The 27,896-nt window shown below is 35.5% G+C and overlaps 1 protein-coding gene across 1 annotated transcript; it reads right to left on the bottom strand.

Moving 5' to 3' along the window:
* On the bottom strand, positions 1 to 27,553 carry LOC140060005 (E3 ubiquitin-protein ligase UBR5-like). The gene is made up of 44 exons (XM_072106032.1): positions 27,414 to 27,553; positions 25,615 to 25,656; positions 24,463 to 24,544; positions 24,010 to 24,086; positions 23,447 to 23,551; positions 22,483 to 22,702; positions 21,978 to 22,065; positions 21,750 to 21,869; positions 21,282 to 21,493; positions 20,961 to 21,083; positions 20,373 to 20,483; positions 19,920 to 20,077; positions 19,176 to 19,290; positions 18,334 to 18,655; positions 17,837 to 18,205; positions 17,189 to 17,343; positions 16,848 to 17,051; positions 16,425 to 16,638; positions 15,913 to 16,072; positions 15,376 to 15,711; positions 14,886 to 15,165; positions 14,450 to 14,541; positions 13,915 to 14,061; positions 13,714 to 13,820; positions 13,465 to 13,591; positions 12,919 to 13,048; positions 12,314 to 12,471; positions 11,820 to 11,988; positions 11,237 to 11,513; positions 10,705 to 10,872; positions 10,207 to 10,452; positions 9,793 to 10,040; positions 8,170 to 9,217; positions 7,112 to 8,027; positions 6,632 to 6,851; positions 6,196 to 6,454; positions 5,756 to 6,003; positions 5,321 to 5,451; positions 4,829 to 5,062; positions 4,489 to 4,573; positions 3,730 to 3,999; positions 3,035 to 3,179; positions 2,570 to 2,661; positions 1 to 1,810 (listed from the first exon to the last, which is right to left on the bottom strand). Exons 1-44 carry the CDS (start codon positions 27,473 to 27,475, stop codon positions 1,598 to 1,600), a joined length of 9,285 nt encoding a protein of 3,094 aa, XP_071962133.1. The 5' UTR covers positions 27,476 to 27,553; the 3' UTR covers positions 1 to 1,597.
* Positions 27,554 to 27,896: the final 343 nt, after the last annotated feature.

Genomic DNA, 27,896 nt, shown 5'->3' with positions numbered 1-27,896 from the left:
CAATTATATTAAATGAATACCTGACCTCTATATCGGTTCACATACTCTGACTAGTAGTTGGTTTGTTTCCACTTGGACCCAACGCAAGTTAGTTGACCAATCACAAGCGACAGTTTGGATGATCCATCGCATTGTGATTGGTCAAACTGTTTTCAGTGCCGCTTTTAGGCTAGGAGTACTTGCCTATTGGTACAACGCCCTAATTCACTAGCCTTGCATTAATCCTAAACATTGATATTGATTCACATTGGATTTATACAAACATTCCATATTTCAAGTAACTCTTAATAAAACACAAAGAATAAAATATTATTTAAAAATAAACAGCATAATTAAAAAGATAACAGAAGAGATTCTTCCATTTATCTTTGGAAAAAATAAAATAAAAGATCTTGCTTGTAATAATTAAATGTATTTTGAATACATGATTAAAAACTGTAAAATACATTGGCTGCGTATAGCAATAAAGTCCTGTAGGTATTGAGGGCGCTCTATAATTGTTGGTATGTCGGGAACATTTCAAAGGAGCATCATCATATCTAAGAAAACCATTCAATTATCATTGATATGATTATGAAATAGTAAACAATTGCTAGTTTTATATTTCTTTTCACAATAATATCAACAATTATTCTTAGTCCATTAAAAGTAGATAATACTTTTATAAAGTTATAACAGATTGCACATGTCGTCATTACAGCATGTTACCATATTAGGCTATTTATCAACTGCATTATATATTTCATATTTCTGTAATAAATGTCTCATAGTTCTGCAGCAACTGCAGTAATTGCGGTAGAAAATATTGTATATATTCCCTTTAACTACTTCACATTTTCATGCAACAACAACTCTTCCTATCTTACTGTTTCACTACATTTCTAAGCTTACAAGAATTTTTTCCACTTTGTTATCGTTTCTTCATGTTCCGTTTTCTACGTTTTATTCTTAATGCAATGGGATCATAAGCAAGCATGTGCTTTTTCACTTACAACTTATTTAACCAGAATATTATTGTAAACATAGGACTTGCTTCTCCACATACACACATCGACACATTCAACAACAAAAAATCTTTTTTGTTTGTTTTACACACAAGTAGCATTCAACTATTACGTACTAATTCATTTCATTTTAACAATACAATCTTGAATCCATGGCATCTTCCCCTTACATAACCATATTTGTTCGATTGTAAGCTAATGCCAACATCTTTCAGTTACACCAAACATATGTGTATTGGATTCTTTCTCATGCACAAACAACCAAAAGGTCATGGCATCTTTCTCTTTACACAAAAACCCATGCAGATTGCTTTCTTTCCTAAACCAAAACACTACAGTCTTTCCCTTACACAAACCATAATACAGTACTTTTGTTCCTTTCCTTATCAACTAAAGCACATTTACGCACAGATTTATGTCTTTAAAGGTCAAAGTGCACAGCTTTAACTCTGTAAAGATCAAAGTGCACAGCTTTTCCTCTGTAAAGGTCAAAGTGCACAGCTTTGCCTCTTTGTAGGTCAAAGTGCACAGCTTTCCCTCTTTAAAGGTCAAAGTGCACAGCACATTTGAATCAAATCGACAAACATTCTATCTTACACAAAACCAAATGCTTTTGTTTTAATAGCCAACAGAATCTTCTTCTTGAGTATTGTCTTGGAGCTGTATAGAGGGATGTAGAGCCTTGATATGCATGTGTTAGCTGTGGGTAAGTGATTATCATCTGGTGGTCGGATTGTGATCGTCGGCATTGGTTGGAATCCCTCCTCACTTGCTGGTAAATTAGGACTTGACATCCAGAAATAAACCTAAACAAATTATCCAATTATATATACAATAAATATAGAATTTTACTTCAACTTAATAATTATATGATAATTTGATCGTATGCAAGCATCTAGAAGTTACGCATGAATTAACAAATTTTGCCCTTACGTAAATTTATATACAGAAGCACAGTTCTAAAACAATTTATGCCCAAATGGCTTTAAAATGTGTATTTACATGCAGATATAACAAAAAAAGGTGTGCATAGCTAAGCTGACATGTTTCACTAATATGCATCACACGTTCTTCAATGAGTGAACTGTAATTAAGAACGGCCAACAAGCGCAGAGGACAGATACAATCAGTCCTGGATTACGTCCTTGTTAGAAGGGAATTAAATGTATTAAATGTTGTGGTAAAAAATAATGGTAGATGATGATGGTGGTGAAGGTAGTAAGGCGGATAACGACGATGGTGATCATGAGAGTATAACATCAGAAACTGAGTGTAGTACTTGTACTAATATTGACACAGAGGGTGCATGTTGATATTTCTGCCCATGTTAGAAGAATACACACTTTCCTTTTTTTTATTTGTGAAGTTATTAATGAACAGATGTTCTTGAATTTCAATAGGCATGTTCTGTTAAGTATTTACCTATGTCCACCGAATGAAATTTTCAGAACAATAACTTGAAAATAGTAGGTGCTATCATGCTAACAAAGAGAGTACTATATTTGGCAAAATCTTGTTTTGCCAAGTAAAAATGAATGATAAGTAAGATATGATAAAGTACTCACCAGATCTTGTCTTTGTTCATTGTTCATCTTTTCAACAATTGACCAGAACCATTGTTTAAACCGTGTCAGCTTGTCATTGGCTTCACTTGAACCTGCAGAGTATTGTGTTACATTATAAGTTACATTACATTGCTATTCAAGTGAAAATAATTGCTGGAAATACCATAAACCTACAAAAGCTTTGTAATACATTTACAAACTAATTAATTAATTTATTCACAGAGTTTACAATAACTTGGTAAATGTGGCAGGGCAGATGGTTTTTTTGTTTGATTAAAGAGTTAGGGGTTCAATATCGAAAAACAAAATACACGATAGATGAGAGATGATAGATTGATGATAATTTGACTTTCTTCTTTAAAATGTAGATTTTGACATTTCTTACAGGTCTGTAATACAGATGATTACTATATTAATTTTAATAATTTGTGTTCTTAATTGTTGTTATAAATATCCATATCTTACCAGTTTCATCATTGAAGGTGGTGTAACTGATAAGCCTAAGTATATCTACTTTACCAACACCATTCAAAAGAAGTCTAAAGTCTTCGGCTGTTAGACCATCAAATGTGTTTCTAGGTACCACATCATATACACCCTGTTTAATTGACTGCAATACAAGAATAATTTGTTAACTTTTTTCATAACCAATTATGAGAACACAATTACTATATGGTTGCAATGATATAGTATCATGACCAAACATGGGCAAAACATTACTATATAAGGTTGCAAGGATATCTCGCCATGATCAAATATGGGCACACAATTACTATTGGTTCAATATCTTTGCATGGCTATGCAATTACTATGGTTGCACTGATATCTTTTTATTACCAAACATGGGTATGCTATTACTATATAAGGTTGCATGATATCTTTTTATGACCAAACATGGGTATGCTATTACTATATAAGGTTGCATGATATCTTTTTATGACCAAACATGGGTATGCTATTACTATATAAGGTTGCATGATATCTTTTTATGACCAAACATGGGTATGCTATTACTATATAAGGTTGCATGATATCTTTTTATGACCAAACATGGGTATGCTATTACTATATAAGGTTGCATGATATCTTTTTATGACCAAACATGGGTATGCTATTACTATATAAGGTTGCAAGGAAATCTTTTTATGAACATGTCTTACCTGTAGTGCTTTCTCTGCAACAACAACCATCCTATACTCTGCATATCGTTTGACATAGTCATATACATTACTAGCGCTAACTTTAATACAAGACCCCCCTGGTACCAGCTCAACCTGCCCTCCTCCTTCATCCTTGCTTAGTTCTATACAAAAATAAAGTTCAATAGTAGAGAGTATAACACCAGAGTCTTCACGTTGAGAATCTACGATCAACTGTCGCAGACTTTCATATAGGATTGGGTCAAAAAAGGCAAGATCATGCCAACCAATCTGAAAGAAAAATAAGTTCTCATTAAGAAGGTAAATACAAATTGGTTTAAATAAAATACAATTAACAATATAATCAACAATTAAAATATAGAAAACGGATGGAGGAGATGCAGGTATGAGAAAAGCCTATGAAGTACCACTTCAAAGACAAGGACAAATGGAAAAATTGGAGTTCATTCAAAAGAACTATGTAAGCTGACATTATATATTAACAACATTAAATAAAAATGAATTACAAAAAAATAAAGAAAAACAATGGTTAGAAAATGTAAGAATGAATAAATATGAATAATTAATGTACAAAGAAACATGGTAAATAAAACAATGTTATTAATAGTTTGCTTTAAGTTATGGCAAAGTACTGTACCTAAATTGCAGACATACTTATCTGATATAGGTCATGCACAACTTCCTGTGCAGCTAGCATGATGGAATACGTACCAACCGTTCAAAGGTTAAATATGGGAACTCTAACATGAATGTTCTTACCTTTCTTCCTATTATAAACTTGATAACATGTCTGTTCAAACTGAGTGGACATATCTCATTCTGTAGCAAACATAAACCTATAATCCTACAGAAAATAATATACTTATTTAACAAAAAGCCATGATCAAGGGGTCACCAGGTATGAAAACTTTGACCTTTGACATAAATCAATAAATATTCATTATCTGACAACACTCTATGCCAAAGTTTTGTGCCATAAAAAAAAAGGGAACATTACTATGTATGCTTTATGCATAGAAAATATAATAAATACAAATACACATATAAAATAATTAATATCGAATTAGTAGCTCACTAATTGCGATGTACAGTTACTAACCTTCCAACATTTCTAAAGCAGTTAATCCTAGAAGGGCTGTTTTTACCACCTCTAGGCGAGTAAAATCCTGTCTTTCCAGGCTGGTAGAATAGGGCTAAATTATCTACACTCTCCTCTGACTCTTCTAACTCAGCTTCTTGTAGTTTCTCAGATTTTTTGCCACCTTTTTCGGCATTCCTGTCAGCGAGGTTGAAAATCTCCAAATCAAGAAGGCCACCAGGATTTTCTTCTCTGCTTTGAAAAGAAACAAGGCAAAATCATAAAATTAGGTACCACTTACATTTTCGAAAAATTGCAATGACAAAGATAGGACATTATTATTTTATTATTATTAAGTTCTGCAGTTCATTTAAAATGTTCAGCCCCTTGGACGCAACCTCCACCTTCCATTTCAAAATCCTGGATTCCCTCTGGATTGTAAGGAAAGTATAAAGAATAAACCTTTCAATCAATCAACCTGTATTTCTAAATTTCAGTAAAAACACAACTTACCTCCCATGTGATAGGATAACATCTACAGCTTCATCAACTCTTTCACGAAGAGCGTCCTCGCTTGCCAGTAGAAGTAATAATCGGGACGGCTGCAATTCTAGCAACATCCCAGTAATTTTACTTGCAAGTGACTGTAAAAAGTTTAAAATTTAAACAATAACAACAGAACAACAATGGCACTTCAAAATAAAGAACTCGGTTTACAGAAATAAAGCATCTACAGTATAAGGATAACAACAGAACACATGTGTCAGGAATTAAATCTACTGTATTTTGTAGAATTGGCAAAGGTAGCTAATTAGGCAAGTTTTAGAGTGGATTAAAGATATGATTTTATTCCATCACAATCTATTAATTAACTCAGACATCACAGTCTTCATTTTACATATGCTGGATCTACGACTGGTCAAAATAATTACAGTTAAATCAACTCACTGGTTGTAGCATTTGTACCCTAGGGAACAGCCTTTCACCAAGAGCTTGTTTTGGGGCAGCAAGTGGCTCATGTTCCCTGTCCTCTGGACCACTACTGTCTCGTGGATAGAAGGGCCTAGCATCATACGATAGCTGATTACGATCACGTTCTCTATCTAGGCTTGAAAGTAAACGTCCACTGTGTCTTTCTCCATGTCGGCGAATTCTTTCACGCTCTCGATCGCGGCTACGAATTCTTTGAATTAAACCTTGACAAGAAACATTTTCAAAACATATTAGATTATGTAAAAACTAGTCAAATACCATTGGGCTTGGCTAATGTGTCTGATTTTCTGGAAAGTCTGGTATTCTGAATGTATTTTTAATGGTAAAAAAGAATTTAGGATTTTTTGGGGGAAAACATTTTCGCAACTATTTGATATACTGCACCGCATACTCACTAAGTTGAGGTGGTCGCTGTGTTAAGTTTGTCATCACATCGTCGATAGGTGGCAGTTTTTCTGGCGACATAAATGCTTCAGAGATGGCGGTATAGAAGCTGCGAGCAACGCCACTTCCTTCACCAGGCTCATCTTTGAAGGTGACCTTGACGCGATGGACTGCTACAGGTGTAGTAGAATTAGTTGCTGTTCGTCGATTAAACAGAGAATTCAGCTCTCGTAGGGTTTTTTGTATTAATGGCTCTCTTTTACGTTCCACCTGGAATATTAAATTTAAAAATCAGCATGATCAGGAAAATACAAACAAATTATTGTGACAACACTAAATCGTGTACTTATCTTCTTGATATGAATATGTACAATTGTGGAATATATGCAAACAATACTTTGTCATGGGAAAAATAATCAAACCTGTCACCCCCGAACAAACACTGACCTCCAGACCTAAATCTCGATTCTGGTTGTTGCGTATCTTTTCCATTTCACGCCTGAATTTCGCTTCTTTGATCTCGAATCCTCCTAACTCATTTAAAACGGAACCAGGTTCACGACCAACGTCCTCGAGGAAGACTCGGCTGAAGAGTTCAAGCGTTAGTCTCCAACGTCCGAGTAGCATGTCACCAGTCACAAGAGGGCCAAACAATCCCTGAGAATTTCTGAAACAATGAAAACAAAAATGATGGGCGTGTATTTGTACGTACTAAATAACAACAGTATTGAAAACAGAGGAAAAAACAAAACAATACACAGTAGGCAAGATCATATTCAACAAACATAATACTCATGTTGGTTATATTTTACACATGTCTTGGGCAAAACAGAAAATAAATAGCTATAGCTATACAAGGTCTTTTCAGAGTAATAGTTTGATTCAACCCTCCTGGATTGTGTAGCACATCCGTAGTTCAAAACTTACCTTCCAAACAAACTGGTTCCCGATTGTACAGGGCCTCCAACCAGCAAAGATGACCAAAGTTTCTCAAACATACTAGGTGAAGAAGGTCCAGCTGCAGACGATGACGGTCCAGCTGCGGACGATGAGGGTCCAGCTGCAGACGATGAGGGTCCAGCTGCAGACGATGACGGACCTGCTGCGGACAATGACAAACCAGCTGCTGATGATGAAGGTCCTGCTACGGATAATGAGGTTCCCGATACAGATGATGATAGTCCTGCAGCAGACGATGAATATCCTGCAGTAGACGCTCTCGCTCCTGTCTTCTCACCAGTACTAGCAGAACTAGGTCCTTCTCCAGTGGCATTTCTTGAAAGGTGAACAGACCCTGGATGATTACTTGGTGGATTGACATTCATGGCAGGATGTGAGGGCATCATGGGAGCTGCACGTGGTGGTAGAGGACCACCTGGAAGAGATCTTGTTGACATTGGTAGCTGGTAAGATGGGAATGGTAGCCTCGGCTCTGGTTCTGAATGGCTACGTCGTAACTGCTCATCTGCAGCTTGCATACTTAGATTGAGGGCTCCGCTTGGGCCCATTGGACTGAAATTCAAAGTACCGTCAGTCGCTTGCGTAGGCTGTTCAACCCAACCTGCAGTCCTAATGACAGAGACTTCTTGTGGTTGTACAATGGATGGGCCTGCACCTGGGTAGGTATCAGCAACTCGTATGACTCCTTTAGAAGGGTCGACTTTCATTCCAACTGGTACAAACATGCTTAGAGGGTTTACATCCTGGGACCCTGAAGATTGTGACGCAAGTGGTGTTAAACTGGAAAAGCTGGAATTGGTTGGTAGTGAGCTGGTAGAGGGATCACTGCTACTTCCAAGACTTTGATTGACAGGCAGTGTTGATGCACTTGCTAGACTTCCAGCTACAAGAAGAAAAACATTAAAAGAATTTACAAGATATACTGTATTTCTATACTGTGTAGCATAGTTGAAATTACGGAACCAAACTTACAAGTTCTCTTTTGTTCAAAACTTTTACAAATTGTGGACATGGTTACAAATTACCTGAATATGCACTAGAACTGCTGGCAGCAATATCTGGTTTTCTTGCGTCAGATTGATCACTTTGTGATCTTCCTAGTCCTGCTTCTGGTGCTATGTGAAGATTAGCTTCAAGACCTGAAGGAACTTGCGTTTCCATTGGTACTGGATTATTGATGTCAACAGGTACAAACATCTCTTGGCGACTACTGATGCTCAATCTCGTTGGCAGTACTTCTAGGTACCGTTGATCAACCGAGACTGAATCTGCTTGACGAGAACTTCCAACTGGTGTCGCCACGAACGGTTGCGGTTGCCCGAAAAGGTCTTCCCGCGTTGCTTCAGGTTTGAGGAGATGCGGTCTTTCTGCCAATGGTAATGCATCAACTAGTGGTGTGTGGAAAGAATCTGGAGGAGGGCAACCGAGGAAGGTAGTTGAATCAGAACGGACAAAAAATGGATGTTTCGGACCAGTTGATGCATTAGGTATATGACGTTCTTCTTCAATAAGACTGTCATTATCAGCAACTACACTTGTATCCGTGCCATCGTCATCAACCACGTCGTCTTTATCGTACTGATGGCCTTGATGCCATAAATTCTCTTGAACATGTGCCTGATGCTGCGATGCCATGTCATGTTCGCTGCTACGCATGTAATAAATCATCGTATCCAATACATAAGCAGCATGTTTCAATGAAGAAACATCAACAATGGGAAGACTGCCTGAATGTTCACTGTTATGAGCACGCATTAAAGATAATGCGTAACTTAAAAAGTCCATTCTAACAGTGTGGGACGCCTCGGCCCTAACGCCGCGTGTTGCCTCTATTCCTCCTCGACCTCTACGTCGGTTTTCTAAGTTACGATAGAACGATTCTTCTTCACGTGTGGCAGCCTCTCGATCAGATCCGCGTAATCCTCTGATATAGGATGTATGGAGGGGATGAGTTGGATGTGCAGGATCCGTGCTCGATGTGACTGCTTTGCCAAAGCGTAGCTGAGCTTCTGTACTGTCCATTATTGATGTCAACCATTCAGCTGTGACTTTCACATGATAATCCACATACATCTGTAAAGCAAAATATTGAACAAATTATAATATGAACAGGTAAAAACATTGGAAATTGGTTTATTAGCTTTTTTTGTTTATCTTAACACCATGGTAGTTTAACAAAACCTTTACCAGAATACTTACTTGAATATCTACAGTGTTCTAGTAAGTAACTTTAAGAAACTCATCTAATGATTCAACACCATTGTTGTTTAACAAAACCTTTACCTGAATATCTACAGTGTCCTGGTAAGTAACTTTAAGAAACTCATCTAACGATTCAAAACCAAGGTAGTTTAACAAAACCTTTACCTGAATATCTACAGTGTAAGTAACTTTGAGACACTCATCTAATGAATCAACACCATGGTAGTTTAGCAAAATCTGTACCAGAACACTTATCTGAATATCTACAGTGTCCTGGTAAGTAACTTTTAGACACTCATCTAATGATTCAACACCATGGTAGTTTAGCAAAACCTGTACCAAAACACTTACCTGAATATCTACAGTGTCCTGGTAAGTACTTTAAGACACTCATCTAAAGATTCAACACCATGGTAGTTTAGAGAAACCTTTACCAGAGCACTTACCTGAATATCTACAGTGTCCTGGTAAGTAACTTTAAGACACTCATCTAATGATTCAACACCATGGTAGTTTGGTAACATAGCAAGAAGATCAGAGACTTGGCGTATAACAACACCAAATGCTCTAGCCAGACAGTTTGAGGTGGTGGACATGGTCTGTGGGTTGGCATCTTGGGTAGACGCAGCCGCTGAAATACTCAAAGCTGCATTCCGTCTGATTACTGGATCTATGTATATAAGCCCTCTAGAACCTTGGGAAACAAAACAAGTTGAATTTATTTACCAACGTAACTAAAAAATAGCTTTGCATCAAGGATCCAACTTAATTGGTCAGATATTCTCACTCAATACTTAATTATTACACTGAATGATCAGTACACTGAAAAAAAAAAACTTCGAGTGAGAATTTCATCTTACTCAGAGTAGCAGCAGAAGTACTTGAAGGTGTAGTCGTAGGCTGTGGAGCACGATAAGCCCATTGCATCGGGTGCGGTATCTGAGGGCGACGTTCACCGGTACGATTCGATGGAGGCCGTTCCAGTTGTACATCTAAGAATGCTGGTGCTTCCTCGTCTTCGTCCATTTCATTCTCACTCTCTTCTCCGTCATCTTGGTTCGAGGAAGAGTCTTCTTCTGAGAAAAATGCTGCCACTGACCCTGCTCCTAATAAGGAGAAAAATTGAGCAATTCGATCAGAACAAGAACTATCGGACCAAATCTCAACAAGAACAATCTCAACAAGAACTATCGGACCAAATCAAGCTCAAATGTGCTCAATTTTCATGGTTAGATTTTTATATTTCACTTTTTACCAATTTCTGAAATTCTTTTTCCCTCCAACCAACAGTAAACTCAAAGTTCATTATTTACAAGAGAGACAAAGAACTCGCATAAAATATTATCATCAACACTCACCAGCATCTGATCCCACCATCGCCGTAGCAACTGTACTTCGACGACCACTTGTTGCATCATGATCAGTTACAACATTGTCATGATCTTGGTTACTATGGTTACTCTCACTGTCACTATCACTCTCAGCGAGAAGATCTAAATCCATGTCACTATTTTCGCCTCCAATTTCTAAAATAATAAAATCGGTGCAATTAGAATAATTATTTTATGCACATTTACAAGTGTTTAAATGTTAAATAACAGATAATTGTTACAGCAGCAGATCTAGGATATTTTAAACGGGGGACTGCTAACATATAATATTAATAGTTTGTACAAAAGGAATTGAACAATTCATTTTAGCTATCAAAAGGGGAGGAGAACGCCCCTGACATGAAAAGAAAAGAATTCGAAGTGGAAGATAAAAATGCCACCTGTTCTGTTTTCCCTGGTGCACTTACAGGGTTCAATACACCAAAGTTGAACAGCTGAATGCATTTAATTGATTGATTGATTGAATAGTTCCCAAGAAATAAAATAAAATGCTACTTGCCATCATCTTCTTGTTGTTCATGTTGTTGGTGAGGATGTTCACTCCTATGATCCCCATCTGCTCCTGGTTCCTCATTAGCATCACCCATCACAACATCAACTTCTTCAACATCTGCCAACGTAACTAACTGGTCATCATCATCATCCACTGCCCTGCTGGATTCTGACTGTCTCTGACGCCTGGATGACGCCATCCTCATTGCAGAACTTTCGGATCTCAAAGCTGGTGAGGTGGGTCGTGGAGGAAGAGGAGCTGTGGCAAATAGTTCCTCACTTCCCTACAATTATATAATTCAAGAAAACAAATTAATGTTACATAAGTATAAGAGACAAATGGAGAGAGGTGTAAAATAATCAACATTTAAGGCCTGATTACACTATCAAACTAGTTTGGTAATATGGTAGTGATATAACATCATCATGTCCATATATGGGCATATAAACATTTTGTTCACATAAAGTTTGTGTATAGAGAGCTTTAGGCCCTTGTTTCTTGTTTGAGAAGAATATCATTTAAGCCATTAAACTTATATATTGGTTTATAAGTAAAATTGTAGAATAAAACTTGTGCCAATGATACATACCTGCATCGCTTCGTCATGCGTGCTGAACAGTGGGAATGGAGCAGTAGGGCGTGCCACGCCTATACGCACTGGAGAGATCAACGAGTCAGCTATCTCACATAATTCAGTGATTCCAAAGTGGATGAGAGCTCTGAACACCTTCTTACATTTATCAGTTGCATCACAGTTACTAAAAACATAAGTAGAATAAGCTGGTGAAATCAGCAGCTATGGATCAATACAAAAGATGCCGTTTTGGATGCCTAAATATGCCATAACATTTTTCGCTACTTATTTATTACGTATGGTTACCGTTAGTTCAAACTCATGCGACAAGACAGAGGTCCATATTTGAGGCGGTTAATGTATACATTTGGCGTCTCAATTTGTAGAAAGGATGCAGAATTAGGGTAAAAGAATGCTAGGAAGCATAATTATGGCAGATTTTAAGAGGGCATCACAAGATATATATAATTGGCAGTTTTGTTAAAACTTAATAATGGTATTGGACTTACTATTTCTTGCCTGGTGCCATCTCGATGTTAAGTACAACATACACACGGCATACAGATCGTACAAATCGCTGTACAACATAAAACACTTCCGTTTTCCTTGCCGGTGCTGACGTGTTAAGAACTTCTTTAATTAAGGTATTAAGGAGGGTATCCAATTCCTGAAATGCAGTAGGTGAAAAATGTGGGTTACATGTATGATACACATGTAATCAACTGTGTCAAAATCCTTTTTTTGGTAAGTTTTCCACCAAGTTACTTTGAACAAATCGCCATTTAGTAGAATGACAAAAATGTGTTGAGACATACATGAAACTCTCCCAATATCAGACACCTCTGGGCTGTATTAATATGTTTGGATTTCTGTAAAGTCTGGTATTCAGAATGTGTTTTTAATGGTACAAAAGAATTTGGGACCTTGTGGACCTCAAAAAAAGTCTGGTTTTGGGTGAGTTTCCCGTTTTCTGAGAGTCCGATATTGGGAGAATTGACTGTAGCAGCTACCAGCTATCAAGAAGGATGTCCAGTTAAAAGTGGGTTTAGTTATCTTTAACTGGGTATTCAACATACAGTTAAGTGTGCACCAACACAAAATCAAGATGACCTACCCTATCTTGACATTTGACAATAAGTGTATGTGTAAACCAGTCTAGTTTCATAGTCCCTTTCTGCTGATACAAGTACACTTCTTCCTCAGGCATTGGCATTTGTACTGTGTTGCTACCTCCAGAATTCTCCCTACAAACAAGTAGATTGTATAACGATTTAAATAATGGTAAAGGTACAATAACCTTTATTGTCTGCTTAAACGTAAACATGGTAATTTGTTTGTTTATCTGACCATGTACTATCTAATGACTTTTGAGTGATTTTTAAACACATCATTTAATTTACGAAGAATTGGATTTGAAAAAAAGGTAGTCAATTGCCAATTTTGTTTTGATTAAATTTAACTGTTTATTTTGTCTTAATTATAAACAAAGCCATTGTTTTAGGTGAAATTGAATTACTTTATTAGAACTACAAAATTTATAGAAAATATTCAAAGTTTCTTAACTTTTACTGTTTTGGGGGACAACACATTTTTAATCTCACAGGAGGAAGGGGATTATGGATGAATTTGCAGGAAGGGTGTAAGGTACATCAGTACATACCTTGTTTGTTTATTAGGACATCCACTGTTAATCATTGCTTTGACTGCTTGCCAGTCTTGTAATATCATCTCTAGAGCTTGGCGGCAGAATCTGGTTGGTTCCAGATTGTGTTCTGGCATCTCTGTGTCTAACAAATACAAATATAATTTTTATAAAAATGATGAATATCAACATTTACAAAACGAAAAGAACTGAAAATGTAAATGTTAAGGACTAAACAAAGTAAGAATGAAAAAAATAATCTCTCACCAGAATCATTCTTTCGTGGGGCTCTGCTGCGGTATGTCCTGTATTGCTCCTGTTCAATGGTCTGCCTAGCAACAGTTTGCACTAGAAACAGTGGTAGATGTTCACCCCTAGAAGATAAAAAAAAAACCAAACATTTTTATAATTATTTTGCTTTCATTTACTCACTGTCCTGTTACATAACTCACTAGTACTAATACTCACTTGCTATTTGGAATGGTCACTAGATCTGTTTCATTGATTAGTCTATCCAATAATTCCATTCTTGTAGTATGGTTACCAGCAATTAATGCTTTGCACTGACATCTCTCCCAACAATCACAATATGCTGTAGGTGATGTTTTCTTCAAGCTGAAAAATGTAATTTGGTTTTGAATTTATACATTTTACACTTAAAATTTGTCGTTAAATTTATTTCATGAGATGCTGTACTTGAGCTTAGCTGTTTTCATTTTGAAAAAAAACAACATAGGAATCTGACAGAAATGTTACACACCTGATAATTCTACATTTCTATCCTGTTCAAATTTTAATAAATCAGGCATGTCACTCTTTCTATACTTATTAATAAATAACACATAACTCATAATAGATTTTTATAATGGGATGCGTGCCTAAGTCATTGGCAGAAAATTAATTGATAAATTGAATATTGAGGATTGCCATCCAATACATGTTAGGTGCTATTTGATGGGTTGAGTATCTCATGAGGTTACCCTTAGGACCACCATGTACTTACGTGCAATCATGCCCCTTGTGACATATTTTAGCACACTCGGTGCAACAGCATAGAGTTTCAACAAGAGCACAAGTTCTGCATTCAAATATATCCTACAAGAAAATGATAAACAATACATTACACTACACTACCATACAGAAAATTAGGACCTCTATGGACCTACAACCATCAAGGTGCAGAGCCTACCATCCATTAGCACAATGGGAGACAATCTGTATACTTTTGGAATAGTGTACAAGTTATTTATCATGAACATGCGCAATGTATATCCAACTTCATTATACCCCATCCGAAGGATGAGGCAATGAAGGAAAGCATCTGATCTAAGGATACAAACAATATGGCACAGGATTTGAACCCATGCCTCTCTCATGATAGTCCGATTCCACTACTATTATGCCATATCTCTTTCATTAAATTAGTGATTATCATTTACCTGATTAATATGTTCTTTTCCAGTCCATGTAAAACTACAAGTATCATTACAACATAGGACATAAAGAGGCGATGAATCCGGCTTGCTTCCTGCAGGATAGATCATCTTACGGAATAATTCCTTATCAAAGCCACCTCCTTCTTTCTCCTTTTGATTGTCCATTTTGCCGAGGAACTTTGCACTGGAAGCAACACGCTCGGCTGTGTCGAACAGTGTGAGGGCAGCAGAGTATGCTTGGCAGGTTACAGCGGCCATGAATGGTGTGTCTCCTTGGGCATCTCTGTAATGGTTCATTTATGTTATTTTACGTTTTTTCTATTCAGGGGACCCCACTAATAAGGGGATATTTTCCAGTGAATACTGAAAGATTGGAATCATCTTTCATCAAATATTAAAGACATAAAATAAGTTATGTTGTTGTTTAAATACCGAATAAAACAAACAAATTATTATTTGTTAACCATGCAAACAATATTTTAAATCAACTGACCTTGAGCAGAGCAACTCAGCAAGGTAAGGAACAAGAGCTTGCGATTCACAAAGCAGTCTCAGAAGACGATGGGCATTATTCTTACGATCTTCAGCCGACAACGAATGAGCAGCAGACACAGAGGGCGCACTGCTACTGATTGAACTATTAGAGCCTGCCGTTGCACCAGAACTTCCAACACTTATGTTGTCATCTTCTTGTTCCACATACATTGGTGGGTCTACCTGCGCCCAGTTGAGTGGGTGGTGTAGGCTGGATACTGCCGGTGGTGCATTCTGAAGATCTTCTGACCTGGAAGAGTTAGTGGCCCTACGCATCATCTCTCTCAACCCCATACTTTGAAAAAAGATCAGATTAATTATGTGGGAGTTCGCCTAACAATTGTTAAATGTTTATGGGACTAACAGGCATTACATGGGTGTGGGATTTCCCCCAACAAATATTACATCATGTGGGACTGCCTCTAACAATTAGTACATTGTGTGGGGTATGTAATTTTTGTGTTTATATGTTAGGGAGTTTTTTAGGTTTACTTACCTTCTTTGCATACTATTAGGAGGGTGATTGGCAGAACCTCCGGTGGCAGCAGATATTGCGTTAGCCAATGTGTCGACGGCGTTGCTGATTAATTGCACACGATTACTCATTGAATCAACAGCTGTACGCAGTGTGTTTAACATGGCATTCTCACCAGTTTCTGCAATGTCAAGGATACAATCAAATAGAAGATATTATAAAATATTTATCAATATATTTTTTTTAAATTTCTGCCAACTACAAAATAAGAACGGAGATATATAAAGCAAGACCAAACAGCAACTTTATAAAGCTGAACACATAAAAACAAGACTTTCTTGAATACACCCAAGATTAGCTCAGTCACAGACAATTCAGGTTTGTAAAGCTCTGTCTACACTATCAAACTAGTTTTTAAAAAATATGGTAGAGATATGATGTCATCGTGTCCATATATGGGCACATCCCATTTGATAGTGTAGACAGAGCTTTAGACCACACTACAAACAAATATTATTATTAATATCACTTACCACCCCCCGGTTTTGGTTTGTCACTATTGGTTGTTGGGTAGCACATACTGATGGCCGCATGAAAGACATTGCGGTTTCCATCACATCTTTCATTCAGTATAGCTCTTAGTCGTTGCTCTTTGGTGGCAGCGTCTGTCTCAAGCTCAATGTTGCTCAGTACGTGAGAGACTGAGTCGTAATCGCAGCGCAGAACGTGCGGCATTAATGTATGGATCTGAAATTAAACAAAACATAATTATTTAAATGATTTGGTAACTCTGTTTCCTTGGTGTGGAATATAATTTTTTTGTTCTTTGAGCTTTTGTATTTTTATCTGTAATTGCCAAATGGGTTCTCTGAGAGAACTTCCTCTGTGCTGAAAATGTTACCTAATATAAAAAAAAAATTAATAGATAGAATAAAGAAAAATAAAATAAGATTTACTTGAAGTGCAAGGACAACAACAGCAGCTCGATTTTTTATATTGTTGCTGGGCGTGGCTGCAACATGGTGACTTCCCATACCAATGCATTTGACAGGTGGAAGGTCCGTCCACACAGGGTCACGAATTCCGTTGATTGCGTTCTTAGCAAGTGGATAGATAGTGCTATTACCATCTCGTAGAAGGGACACAATGTCTTGAACATTCTGGAATAAAAATTAAATACATTTTTTTTATTTCAAATAAATCGGCAATTACAGGATAGATAATTTATCGTCATTGCTGTTTTGTCAATGTTCAATTGTGTTCAACCAATAATCATATCATATTATTTTGTACTTACTGTGCTTCCTGTGAACAGGCAGATGTCATCTAAACTTTGACCTAGGAATGACATTGTACTTGTGGGAAATATACTTTCAGTTGCTGGTTTACTAGAGCTGAGGTCGTACACATGATAGAGAAGACGAGACCGTAGCTTCACCAATACATGTACACCTACAAGTAAGAAATAGTGTTGTTATTAAATATTTTAATACTGAATGCTATACAAAATCATTATTTCAACAGCTGTTTACAACTGTAATTTAAAGCTCTGTCTACACTATCAAACTAATTGATTTGCCCAAATATAGTAGTGATGTGCCCAAATATGGTAATGATATGACATCATCATGCCCATATATGGGCAAATCACATTTTTTTTGTCAAACTAGTTTGATAGTGTAGAAGAAAAGAAAGTGTAATTTGTATGTTATTTTTAAACATATTTTAATAAATGTTTGATCTACTTTTGTGAGTCAGCCATGTCCAAAGAATTTCAAAGATTGAGATAATAAAGGGTTTTGAAATGAATTGAATTTTGTAACACAAAAAAAGACAATTCAATAAATATGAAAGTATAATACTGTACATAAATTTATACAAATAATAAAAAATAAATATCAATTTCAATATCTCCATCAATTAATATTTTACAATTATTAATTACCTCTAACATCCACAGACACTGTAAGAATCTGAGTGTCATCGGACACCGAGAGCTTCTTGGGAGTGCGCTGAAAACAGTCTGGCACTTTTGGAACGGAACCATTCTTAAGAACTTGCAGTTCATCTTTCCGCAAGAGTCGGCAATCCTGCAGCACGGCAGGAACTTCAGAATCTGTTGTTTCAGAAACGGTTTCCAATGTTGGAAAACGAACAGCAACGTAAGCACCATCAACTTTGAGAACTTTGCCAATTGGAACAGTGTGGATGTCCTCGACGAAGACAACATCCTTCAACGGCCAAACGTCCCATTCATTCTTCTCGTTGTCCTTTGTTGGGGTTGGAGATTGGCAGGGCCTCTTTGTTCCTCGTCCTATGAAAATTGAATTCAAATTTATGGTGTTAGATAGAAAGAAAGAGTAATAAGTATGTGTGTTCATTTGAAATTAAAGTAGTTTTTTTTATAAATTAGAGACAACAAAAATGTCATATGTGACTCACTCTGGCCAGCTGGACTAGACACAATGGAGATCTCACCACATGACGATGCAGGCGATGGTGGTGGTCCCATGTCCGTCTTTAATTCTGCACTCTTCTGATCACCAGGTTTAGGATCTAGTTTCAGGAAGTCCACCTTAACCTCTTCCTTATGCTCTGGTTTTGGTTCCTCCCGTATCTCTGACGTTGTCTTCCGGATGCGGAATCGGCACGTGTCCGTCAGGCTCCATGCGTTATCCATTAGTTGGCCAACTTTTGGCTTTGCACCAGATGTGTTGAAGGCAAGAGCACCAGCATGGAACAAAGGACAACTACGAAGGCAAACCTATCAAAAGAAAACAAATTTATACAAATTGTTCAATCAATTGATCCAATGTTGCAGTTAACGCTAAGAAATATGAATGTAGAATACACATTATGTTTTTTTTAAATTTATATTAAATATGGTTGTAATATGTCACCCAGACGAATTTATTCAACTCAGTCAAAAAGCTATGCTTATGTTTGGTTTTAACTTTTAAGTTAATATGGAATACAGAAAAAGTAATTTAATGTTTAACTTTAGAAAATTCTAAATTTTGTATATATTTATAAAATCTTTTACTTTTCTTTGATTAATTTACTTTTTAAACCTTGTAACTGGACCATTTTGAAAAGCAGTACTACGTTACTGAAAATGCAATCCAGTCAAAAGATAATGATTATTAATACGTAGTAGTGCTGGATAGACGTTAAGTATAATATTAATAACTTAAATCTGAAAATTGGTACAATTATATTATGACTATCAACATCTTCATTGTCATATTTGATCAATTATGTTTTTAAGATTTAAAGATGTTTACCTGTGTTCCTGTCGTGATATTAGACGTGCTGACAGTGTTACGGTTCTTCTTCATTCTTGCTCTTTCTCTCGCTTTTTCTAAAACTTTCTTTCGCATATTAAATGGCAACACACCCCTGTAAAAATAATAACCAAGAAATGTGAGTACCATACTAATATGGCATAGAGGAACTCTAAATCACCCAGTGGTATACTGGAAAATAATTCATTCATTTGTAAATGGTTAAAATGAAGAAATATGTGAGCCGAGCGGTTAAGGCAGGGGCGTCGTTTACAGTAGTTAAAGAGCCAACGATATCAGCATAATTCGAGCTGACTCCCTCCTAGTTCTGGTGCTGGAACAAGCCAAACCATACACAGTTATAACCTGAGACGAGTAGGGAGGTACCCCGGTAAACTGGTTCACAAAATAGCTCTTGTATCAGGGGGATTACCACCTATCTGATAGGACAGGGATTAATTTACTATTTGTAATCCTTGGCCACATGTGTCTCAAGACAACCAAAATAAAAATGTAGTTGGTTATCCATGTGCTAACATAAAAATACATCATTTTACATGTTAGAATGTATGTGGTGATATTGTGGCAACATTATGATAATTGTATCAGGTTTTACAAATGATTGTTTCTAAACCTCAACATCCATCGTGTCAAGATTGGTAAAATCACTTGTACTGTGCTTATGTTCTGGCGTTGCGTCCTAGTGGGAACCAAGCTTAAGTAAGTATTTTAAGCAATACTTACCACCAATATACACTGCCAGACTCCAACCACGCACAGGTAAACAGACAACATGTGTGAATGCTGCGGATCTTGTCTCCTGAGAATTCTGGGAAATTTTGTAATGGGTGTTCTAGTCTGGATGCAATCACTGACAGCGTGTCATCTACCCACGTTGCAACCTACAAGGTATAAAGCAGTTGATATATATTAGTCATATATTATGAAACCATAGAGTAAAATTCCTATAAAGTGTCCCTGAATAGGAGTTACCCCATAATCAATAAGGGCACCCCAACATAGAGATAGGGGTTTGCAATGGTGTTAACATACATATGACCACTCATTATTTTCACAGTAAAGTTTTCTCTGAATAAGGGTGACCCTATCCTCAAAATAGAGATAGTGGTTTGCAATTAGTATTAATTAATTATGTTCTAATTGATGTTCGCTTTACTAATTAATTATATATATTACCTTTCCAGATTCAGTGACAACCACTCCTTTTTCATTACAGCAAGATATCTGTGTAACTTTCTCAGTTGTTAAACCAAGAACACTAGCTCTTGGATGAAATACACCTGGACTCTACAAAAACAAATCACTGTGTTGAGTTTCTATACATAAATAGTTATCATGATGGGCTCAGATCCATATAACATAAAACAATTCACAAGTATGTTATGCCAAAGGGGCATGAAAAGACTAATAGGTGAAAATGGAATACAACTGGCACTCTACAAAAACGAATTACGAATAGTGTTAGGATATATATACTATATGTAAATAGCAATCATGATGGGCATAGAGTACAACATAAAACAGTATGGTATGCCAAGGAGGTATAAAAGCCGATAGGTGAAAATGAAATATGCATGGTCTCTACACAAAGAATATTTATTTAATGTGATGGCATCATCAGCGGCAGGATCACACATGAGTAAATGGGAAAGGTACAGCATTGACAAAATACATAAATAAATGGCTTTACCCAGCACATTACTACTAGAACTTATTGACAATCTAAGAGGTGGGGGTGGAGGAAAATTCTCGTTTTGTCATTACCTCAGAATTCTTGTATGGTTCAGGATCGGACCACTTCCATTGGTAGAGCTGTCCTGATTGGCCTACGGCAACTAATTCACTATACATTGCACCAATATGACTAAATCTACTGCCACTTTCACCCTACAAATCGAAAAACAACACAAAAGTTAATACAGTATCAAACATCATCCTATTTTAACTATAACAGGATTTGAACCAATGACTATGAGATTGCTAAGCAAACATTTCAATCACCAAGCCGCAGCGCCACTACCTTGTTTTATTCAATCCTTTGCTTAATCATCTTTTCGTAATCATCATAAATATGAATATACTTACTTTATCTGGCCACCATTCCAAGACATCTCCTAGTACTAGTGGGTTAGCATTAGCAGAGTTATTTGGCCTCTTCTGTTCACTTCCAGGTATATCACCACTGACATTCGTCTTGGCTACGTTACTACTAGAGCTAGGTCCGAGGCTTGGGTCGGGCCAGCGACGTTCTCGTATACGGAAAACGGACTCACGATCACTGTTATCACGCTCACCTCCTGACAAAATAGTTATTTTAAATAAATTTTAAATAAATTGTTTTGACGATTAATTAAAGCTCTGTCTACACTTATGTGACAAAAAAATGTGATGTGCTAATATATGGACATGATGATGTCATATCACTACCATATTTGTGTACATCACACTTTTTTTGTCAAACTAGTTTGAAAGTGTAGACAGAACTTTAGACTCCTATGATTTTAGGTGACCAACTTTTGGATCTTGGTACAATAAATTAAATGAAAATTATACCTCTTGCTCTAGCACGTGATCCAAATCCAAGGAAATCTTCTGAAAACATTGCGTCAGCATCAATGATGACGCTTGGATGATCATTGTGCATTCCGTTATCAAGCAAAGACATTAAATCATCTAAGAATATTTAAAAAATACAAATTATTTTATATTTATAATACATTTATTTCAATAATCTAAGTTCTTAAAATGTTGCTATCTTAAAATTAATAATTGTTTACTCACCAGACATATAATCGCCCTCGTCTTGATCATCACCATCATCATCGTCACGGCTTAACAGGTTGTTCACTGCTAAGTTTACGTCTAGATTCTAAATACAAATCAGATAAATTCTATAAAATACCAGAGCATTCAGAATAATAATAATAATTTAGGTATTTGTTTAGCGCCAGAATCAAATAAACCGAAGTAAAAATCAAAGGCGCTTATATTGGATGTTAAAAAGATGCGTTTTAAGTTCTTTTTTTAAAATAGCAATAGAAGTTGATTTAGTAAAATGACAAGGGAGAGAATTCCATAGAGATACAGTGGCTATATTCACCAATCACTTAAGTAAGTATTTCTTTCACTTAAGTAAAAAAATATTGAAAAAGGAAAATATACCGTAGCAATAAACAAATGTGTCAAAACTGTGTCTCCTTGCTAGGTGTTCTATCAAAAGCTAAACTTTAAGTTATAATGTTAAATACTGCACTAATTATATAACCACACATTGCCTGTATCTTACAGTTCTTTGCAGCTCCCTTATTATCACTGATCTATTTTTGCCTTGTAACACCACCTGAGCCTGCGCTACAAGCTCTTCAGGGACAACAGAGGCTGGAACCATTGGTCGCGCTCCAACAATCACGCCACCGCGTCCACGTGACTGGGCACGACATACTCTTGCACGATTTCTTACATGACTGACTTGTGGGCCACAAGACTTGCTATTTGATTGACGTTTTCTAAAAGAAAATCAAAATCTATTCAAACATTTCTCTAAAAATAGAAGCTGGTGTTTAATGCAAGTAAAGCCTTGTTCACACTGGATTTGAAAAATGGTAAATTTAACCAACGTCATTTGAAGACTTGACCATGGTTTGCACTTGGATATTTTCATGTTTGTTAGTTTTACCGTAGCTTTTCCAAAATTTAACCATGATGTTAAAACAACAATTGACTGAAGTTTGGATTGGACTGTGGGAATTGTAGCCAGTGTTCAGATTGGATGTTCCTTGGTCAATTTAGCCGGCGACTGGGTTAATTTGAGTCTAATGCGATCGAGGCTTAAGAGAATGACAACATAGGAGTAATACATGCATACTAATCATACTGACATTTTGGATTCTTCAAAGTTAATTCAAATAGGAAGTAAAATCAGCCAAAGTCTGTTGTTAAACAATGTTAAAATAAAAGTTTAAAAAAAATATTTTTCCAACAATGGGTTTTTTTTTCAATTTGATTTCAATATTTCCCTTTAATAAGCATTGTCAAAAAGACAGGAAAAAATTATACTAAAATAACAAATGTATGTTTAGAGAGAACATCATAAATAGTAGTTTATTTCATACCTAGCATATATGGATAAATCAACATTGGCCTATTTCTCTCCAAGAAGAGTGCGATAACTATAAAAATTAATTAAACTCTAACCTAACCTAACTTCTATAATGGTCCCTAATTACTTCTGCCTTGTTCAAAATATTTACCCTATCTGTGCACTGGAAGTGGTTTCAGGGCCAGCTATGAGCCATGGATTCTGGCCTGGTTTAGGCCTGGCAGATGATGTGCTTGAGCCTGACTTAGTCTTTGTACTGTCAAATGAAAAGAAAGAAAGAATATATTTATAAAAACATTTAAACATTTATTTAATGTTTACTGTATTACAAACTTATCAGTCTGGTCAAAATAGTGCTTAACACCAATAAGTTATTCACCTTTGTAGGAAAAAATATAATTTCACTTATAAAAAGGCAAAACAAATGGTCAATTTTAACCAAAAACTCTAACTTTAAATTTGTTTGCTTTAAATCACATTTTTCTAGGTAAATAATTTTTTTTAGATTATGTTTTTGGTCAAAGTGTAAATAAATATTATGTGACATTAAAATAACATAGTCAATACAAATTTTGTTTATGTTCAGGGGGACAATTATGTACAGTATATGTATCTTTAAGCATTCACTTTAAATAACATTTTGACCCTTGACTTGAAACCAAACACAAATATTTATAACAATTTTAAATATCGCTGATAATAATATCGACTTACTTTTTGCTGATGTCTATCTTTCCACTTTCTACCTTGTCTATGTTGACAGAGAAAGCCAGACGACAGATGCGCCCGTCCTGAGGATACAAGAAAACATTTGATGAATGAAATGATAAAACACACAACAGTTGCAAGGAAATCCAATTGACTCAAGCCTGCTCACACAAATCATACATTCAAGTAATCAAATTATTTTAAAAGAGCTGAAAGCTAAAGATATTCCAGATATTTTGTATTTTAGCCCAGCCTAATCTACACTATCAAACTATTTATACCAAAAAAAAGTGTAATGTGCTCAAATATGGTAGTGATATGCCCAAATATGGTAGTGATATGACATCATCATGTCCATATATAGGCACATCATATGTTTTTGTCACATAAAGCTTGATAGTGTAGACAGAGCTTTAAGGGTCAAGACATGATCATCCTGGATTAAGAACTGTGACCTACCTCGAGTAGAAATGCAGCATGGTTCGGACCTAAAACTATGGACTTTACTTGAAGATTTCTTAGAGCAGGAATGCTAGTTTGGCTGAAAAGTCAATATTAATTTTACTGTACATTAACTTGACACATGCCGTTAGGCCTAGACTTTAAAAGCTCAGATTACGTTGCTAGTCTCCAAAAATCTGATTATCAAAATTATTACTATTGGTAATAATTTATGAAAAGAATAATAATTATAATTAACAAATATGACATGATTAAATATGGGATGTGTTAATTTATCTAAATTGTCAGTCGTGCAGCTCTCTGCTGCATTGTTATCTGTGTGTACTATCTATAATTTGTACAGTATCATACAGTTAGGCAAATTCTATAATACAGTGTCACATAAGTGACACATGTATCAGTAATAAACCATAAAGCCTAACCTTAACACATTACATGCACCACCACATGTGATTCTGTATTATGCAGTAACAGGGAACACCGCACCTCTATTATTTGGGCACACTTCTTATGTCCTGAATGTGGCCCTTTAATAGGGGTTCAACTGCACCTTGTGTTGTTAAATGAAACTGGGAGCGATATTGAATGTGTCCCTTTAATAGGGGTTCAACTGCACCTTGTGTTGTTAAATGAAACTGGGAGCGATATTGAATGTGTCCCTTTAATAGTTCAACTGCACCTTGTGTTGTTAAATGAAACTGGGAGCGATATTGAATGTGTCCCTTTAATAGGGTTCAACTGCACCTTGTGTTGTTAAATGGAACTGGGAGCGATATTATCTACTTTGCTTAACACACTGGGCACACTCTCAAATGCAGATAAATTTGCATTCTATGTCAGTATCGGGTCATCATAAAATTACAGCTTCATTTCTGGTCAGGTCTGAATGCTAATTTTTTTCATATTAAATTTTCTTTCAAGTATTTACAACACATGCCAGCCACCATAGTAGACATCATGATTATAAATTACTTTTTCTATTCAATGATTTGACTCTGTTCTTTGTATACTCTTTGTTACTGAGTGTAACTTAATAACTGAATATGATAAAATAATCAGAATTAAATTAATTAACAATTACATAATTTCATATCTTGTAAATACATAATGGTGAATTATAAATCTGTGTCTAACTATATAACTACTCACCAGCCTGGATCCTTGTTAATTCGATCAGCAACTTCACGCAATCTGAAAAAAAAAATGTTTTTATTTAATTGTATTGTTTAAACATGCCTTAAATACGACATATTTCCTATATTAAAGCACAGCAGACTTTCAGGTGCATACTAATTAGCGTTACTTTTTCATTATCATCAATCTAGAGGCAAAATCATAAAATATTTGAACTTATGAAATCTCAAGGTCCTTGTGGTTGGTTAGAACAAAGGACTGTAAACTTTTCACCTCAAAACATTTACATGTCTAATACCATAAGAGAGGCAGGTGTTAAATTAAAATGTCAACATTTAAAACAAATGGCAATTTTCTAGTTTTATTTATAATTAGAATAATAATTGATTATAAAATTTTAAAAATATTACCGCATATCATTAGTATATTGACCAAGTATAATCCCATGTTCAAGTATGTACAATCCCACCCATAAATTTTTTGTTATCTTCAAATGCCAATTTTTAGTTTTATTCATGATAATAAAAACAAAAATATTACCGCATACTGTATCATTAATACTGTATATTCATTATATCATTAGTATACTGACTGTATAACCACATGTTCAAGTACTGTATGTACAGTATAATCCCACGTCCAGTAAAATAATATTGACATGTTCTCTTCAAATGGCAATTTTTAGTTATTGCATGATTATAAATAAATAAAAAATTAATATTACCATATTATATATAATATGGCCAAGTGTAATCCCACCTCCTCATAATTAGACTAAATTGGAACACAATAATAACTATACATTGATAATCAATGAGTATAAAATAGTAGTGTACACCTAATTTTTATCTAAATTTTATATCTCAGCCCTCTCAGCAGGGCATTTATTCGAGGGAGGCATTTATTCAAAGCCGGGCGGTTATTACAATTTTTCATTGTTTTTCTTACTTTATGCCTTATAGATTTTGATACTCATTATTTTAAATTCATAAGGATATTTTGTATTTTATATGGAAGAAATAAATTTTGATCTGAGTTGATAAGTACGCAAACAAATTGTATTTTTAATCAGATTCTGTCTGCAAAAATTATTATTTTTTTATCAATTGATCACAGATTATAAATCACACAGTATTTAGACTATTATTACTTTATTATTAGTGAAATTTAAGTTTTATTCAAGTGGTTAATGTTACCTAATAGTATATTATATCACATGTTATCCCATGATGTATTCCTGTTTAGTATAAATTATTAAGCTTCAGCTTTCAATAACTAAAGATAACACATGAAATTGCAAATCATTCTTTTTGCAATGTTATTGCCACATTTATTGTACGTAAGGGGGTTTGTTCTCTCCCTTAGATTTTAAAGACTTAGTTATTAATATATATTTTGACATATAATGCTGCTAATAATTAAGAAGATCAGCAGGAATTTAGTTGTTTTTTTAACAGTAAAGATAGTGAAACTGAAAATGTCTTTTATTTTCTTTGAACATAAAAAACTCAACAATCAACTGATTTTGATTGAGGTTTTTATGTGTAAAAGTCAATCAATAATACACCAGTTTATTTTTAGAATATAACAATATACCTTAAAATAACAAAAAAGGGTTCCATGATAGATACTCATATACTATAAAGATAAACATTGAAAATGGCGAATCTGCTAGGCTTAGCATTGGTAATGCAGGCAGTGAGTCATCTTCCCTACAACCGCCTGGCCTGGCATCACTCGTCGTGCGGTAATTTAGCCGATCGAAGAAAAAAGAGAGGCTGCGAATACGGAAAATAAATAAGGAAAAATAGTACCTTTCATTCAGTTGTTCCTCCGTTCCTGGTAATGGATGAAGCACAAAATGAATAGAATTCATCTTTGCGTTATCCAGGAAGGATAAAGAACAAAAAGATCAGATGAAAAGCGTACAATTTACGCTAAACTAATGTAAAACATTCGGGATATGACCGGTTGGGCCGCCGACAAGTTGAGCCGCCGGTAATTTCTATGAAACGCCCAGTGCGTCTTTTACGACATTTCGCGTAGTGATAGAGGGGTGTCCTAGTACATAAGTTCATGGTCTTTAGGTTTATTGTGTCATGAAAATAAATAATAATTACATACTACAATTTTGTCGGTTTGAACCGCCATAACAACACAGCAAAGGAAAGTAGTAATATTTAATAATTTAATTGTTTTTAATCTTTCAAGGTAAAAATGCAGTGCACTCCATAATATTTTTCTCGCGTAAAATCACGTTGTCTCTCAGGACTAATAGAGTATTGATACTCTTCGAA

The sequence above is a fragment of the Antedon mediterranea genome, chromosome 1 (genome assembly GCF_964355755.1).
Source record: "Antedon mediterranea chromosome 1, ecAntMedi1.1, whole genome shotgun sequence".
In the NCBI taxonomy this organism is placed as follows: domain Eukaryota; kingdom Metazoa; phylum Echinodermata; class Crinoidea; order Comatulida; family Antedonidae; genus Antedon; species Antedon mediterranea.
This window is presented reverse-complemented; position numbering and strand designations above follow the sequence as displayed.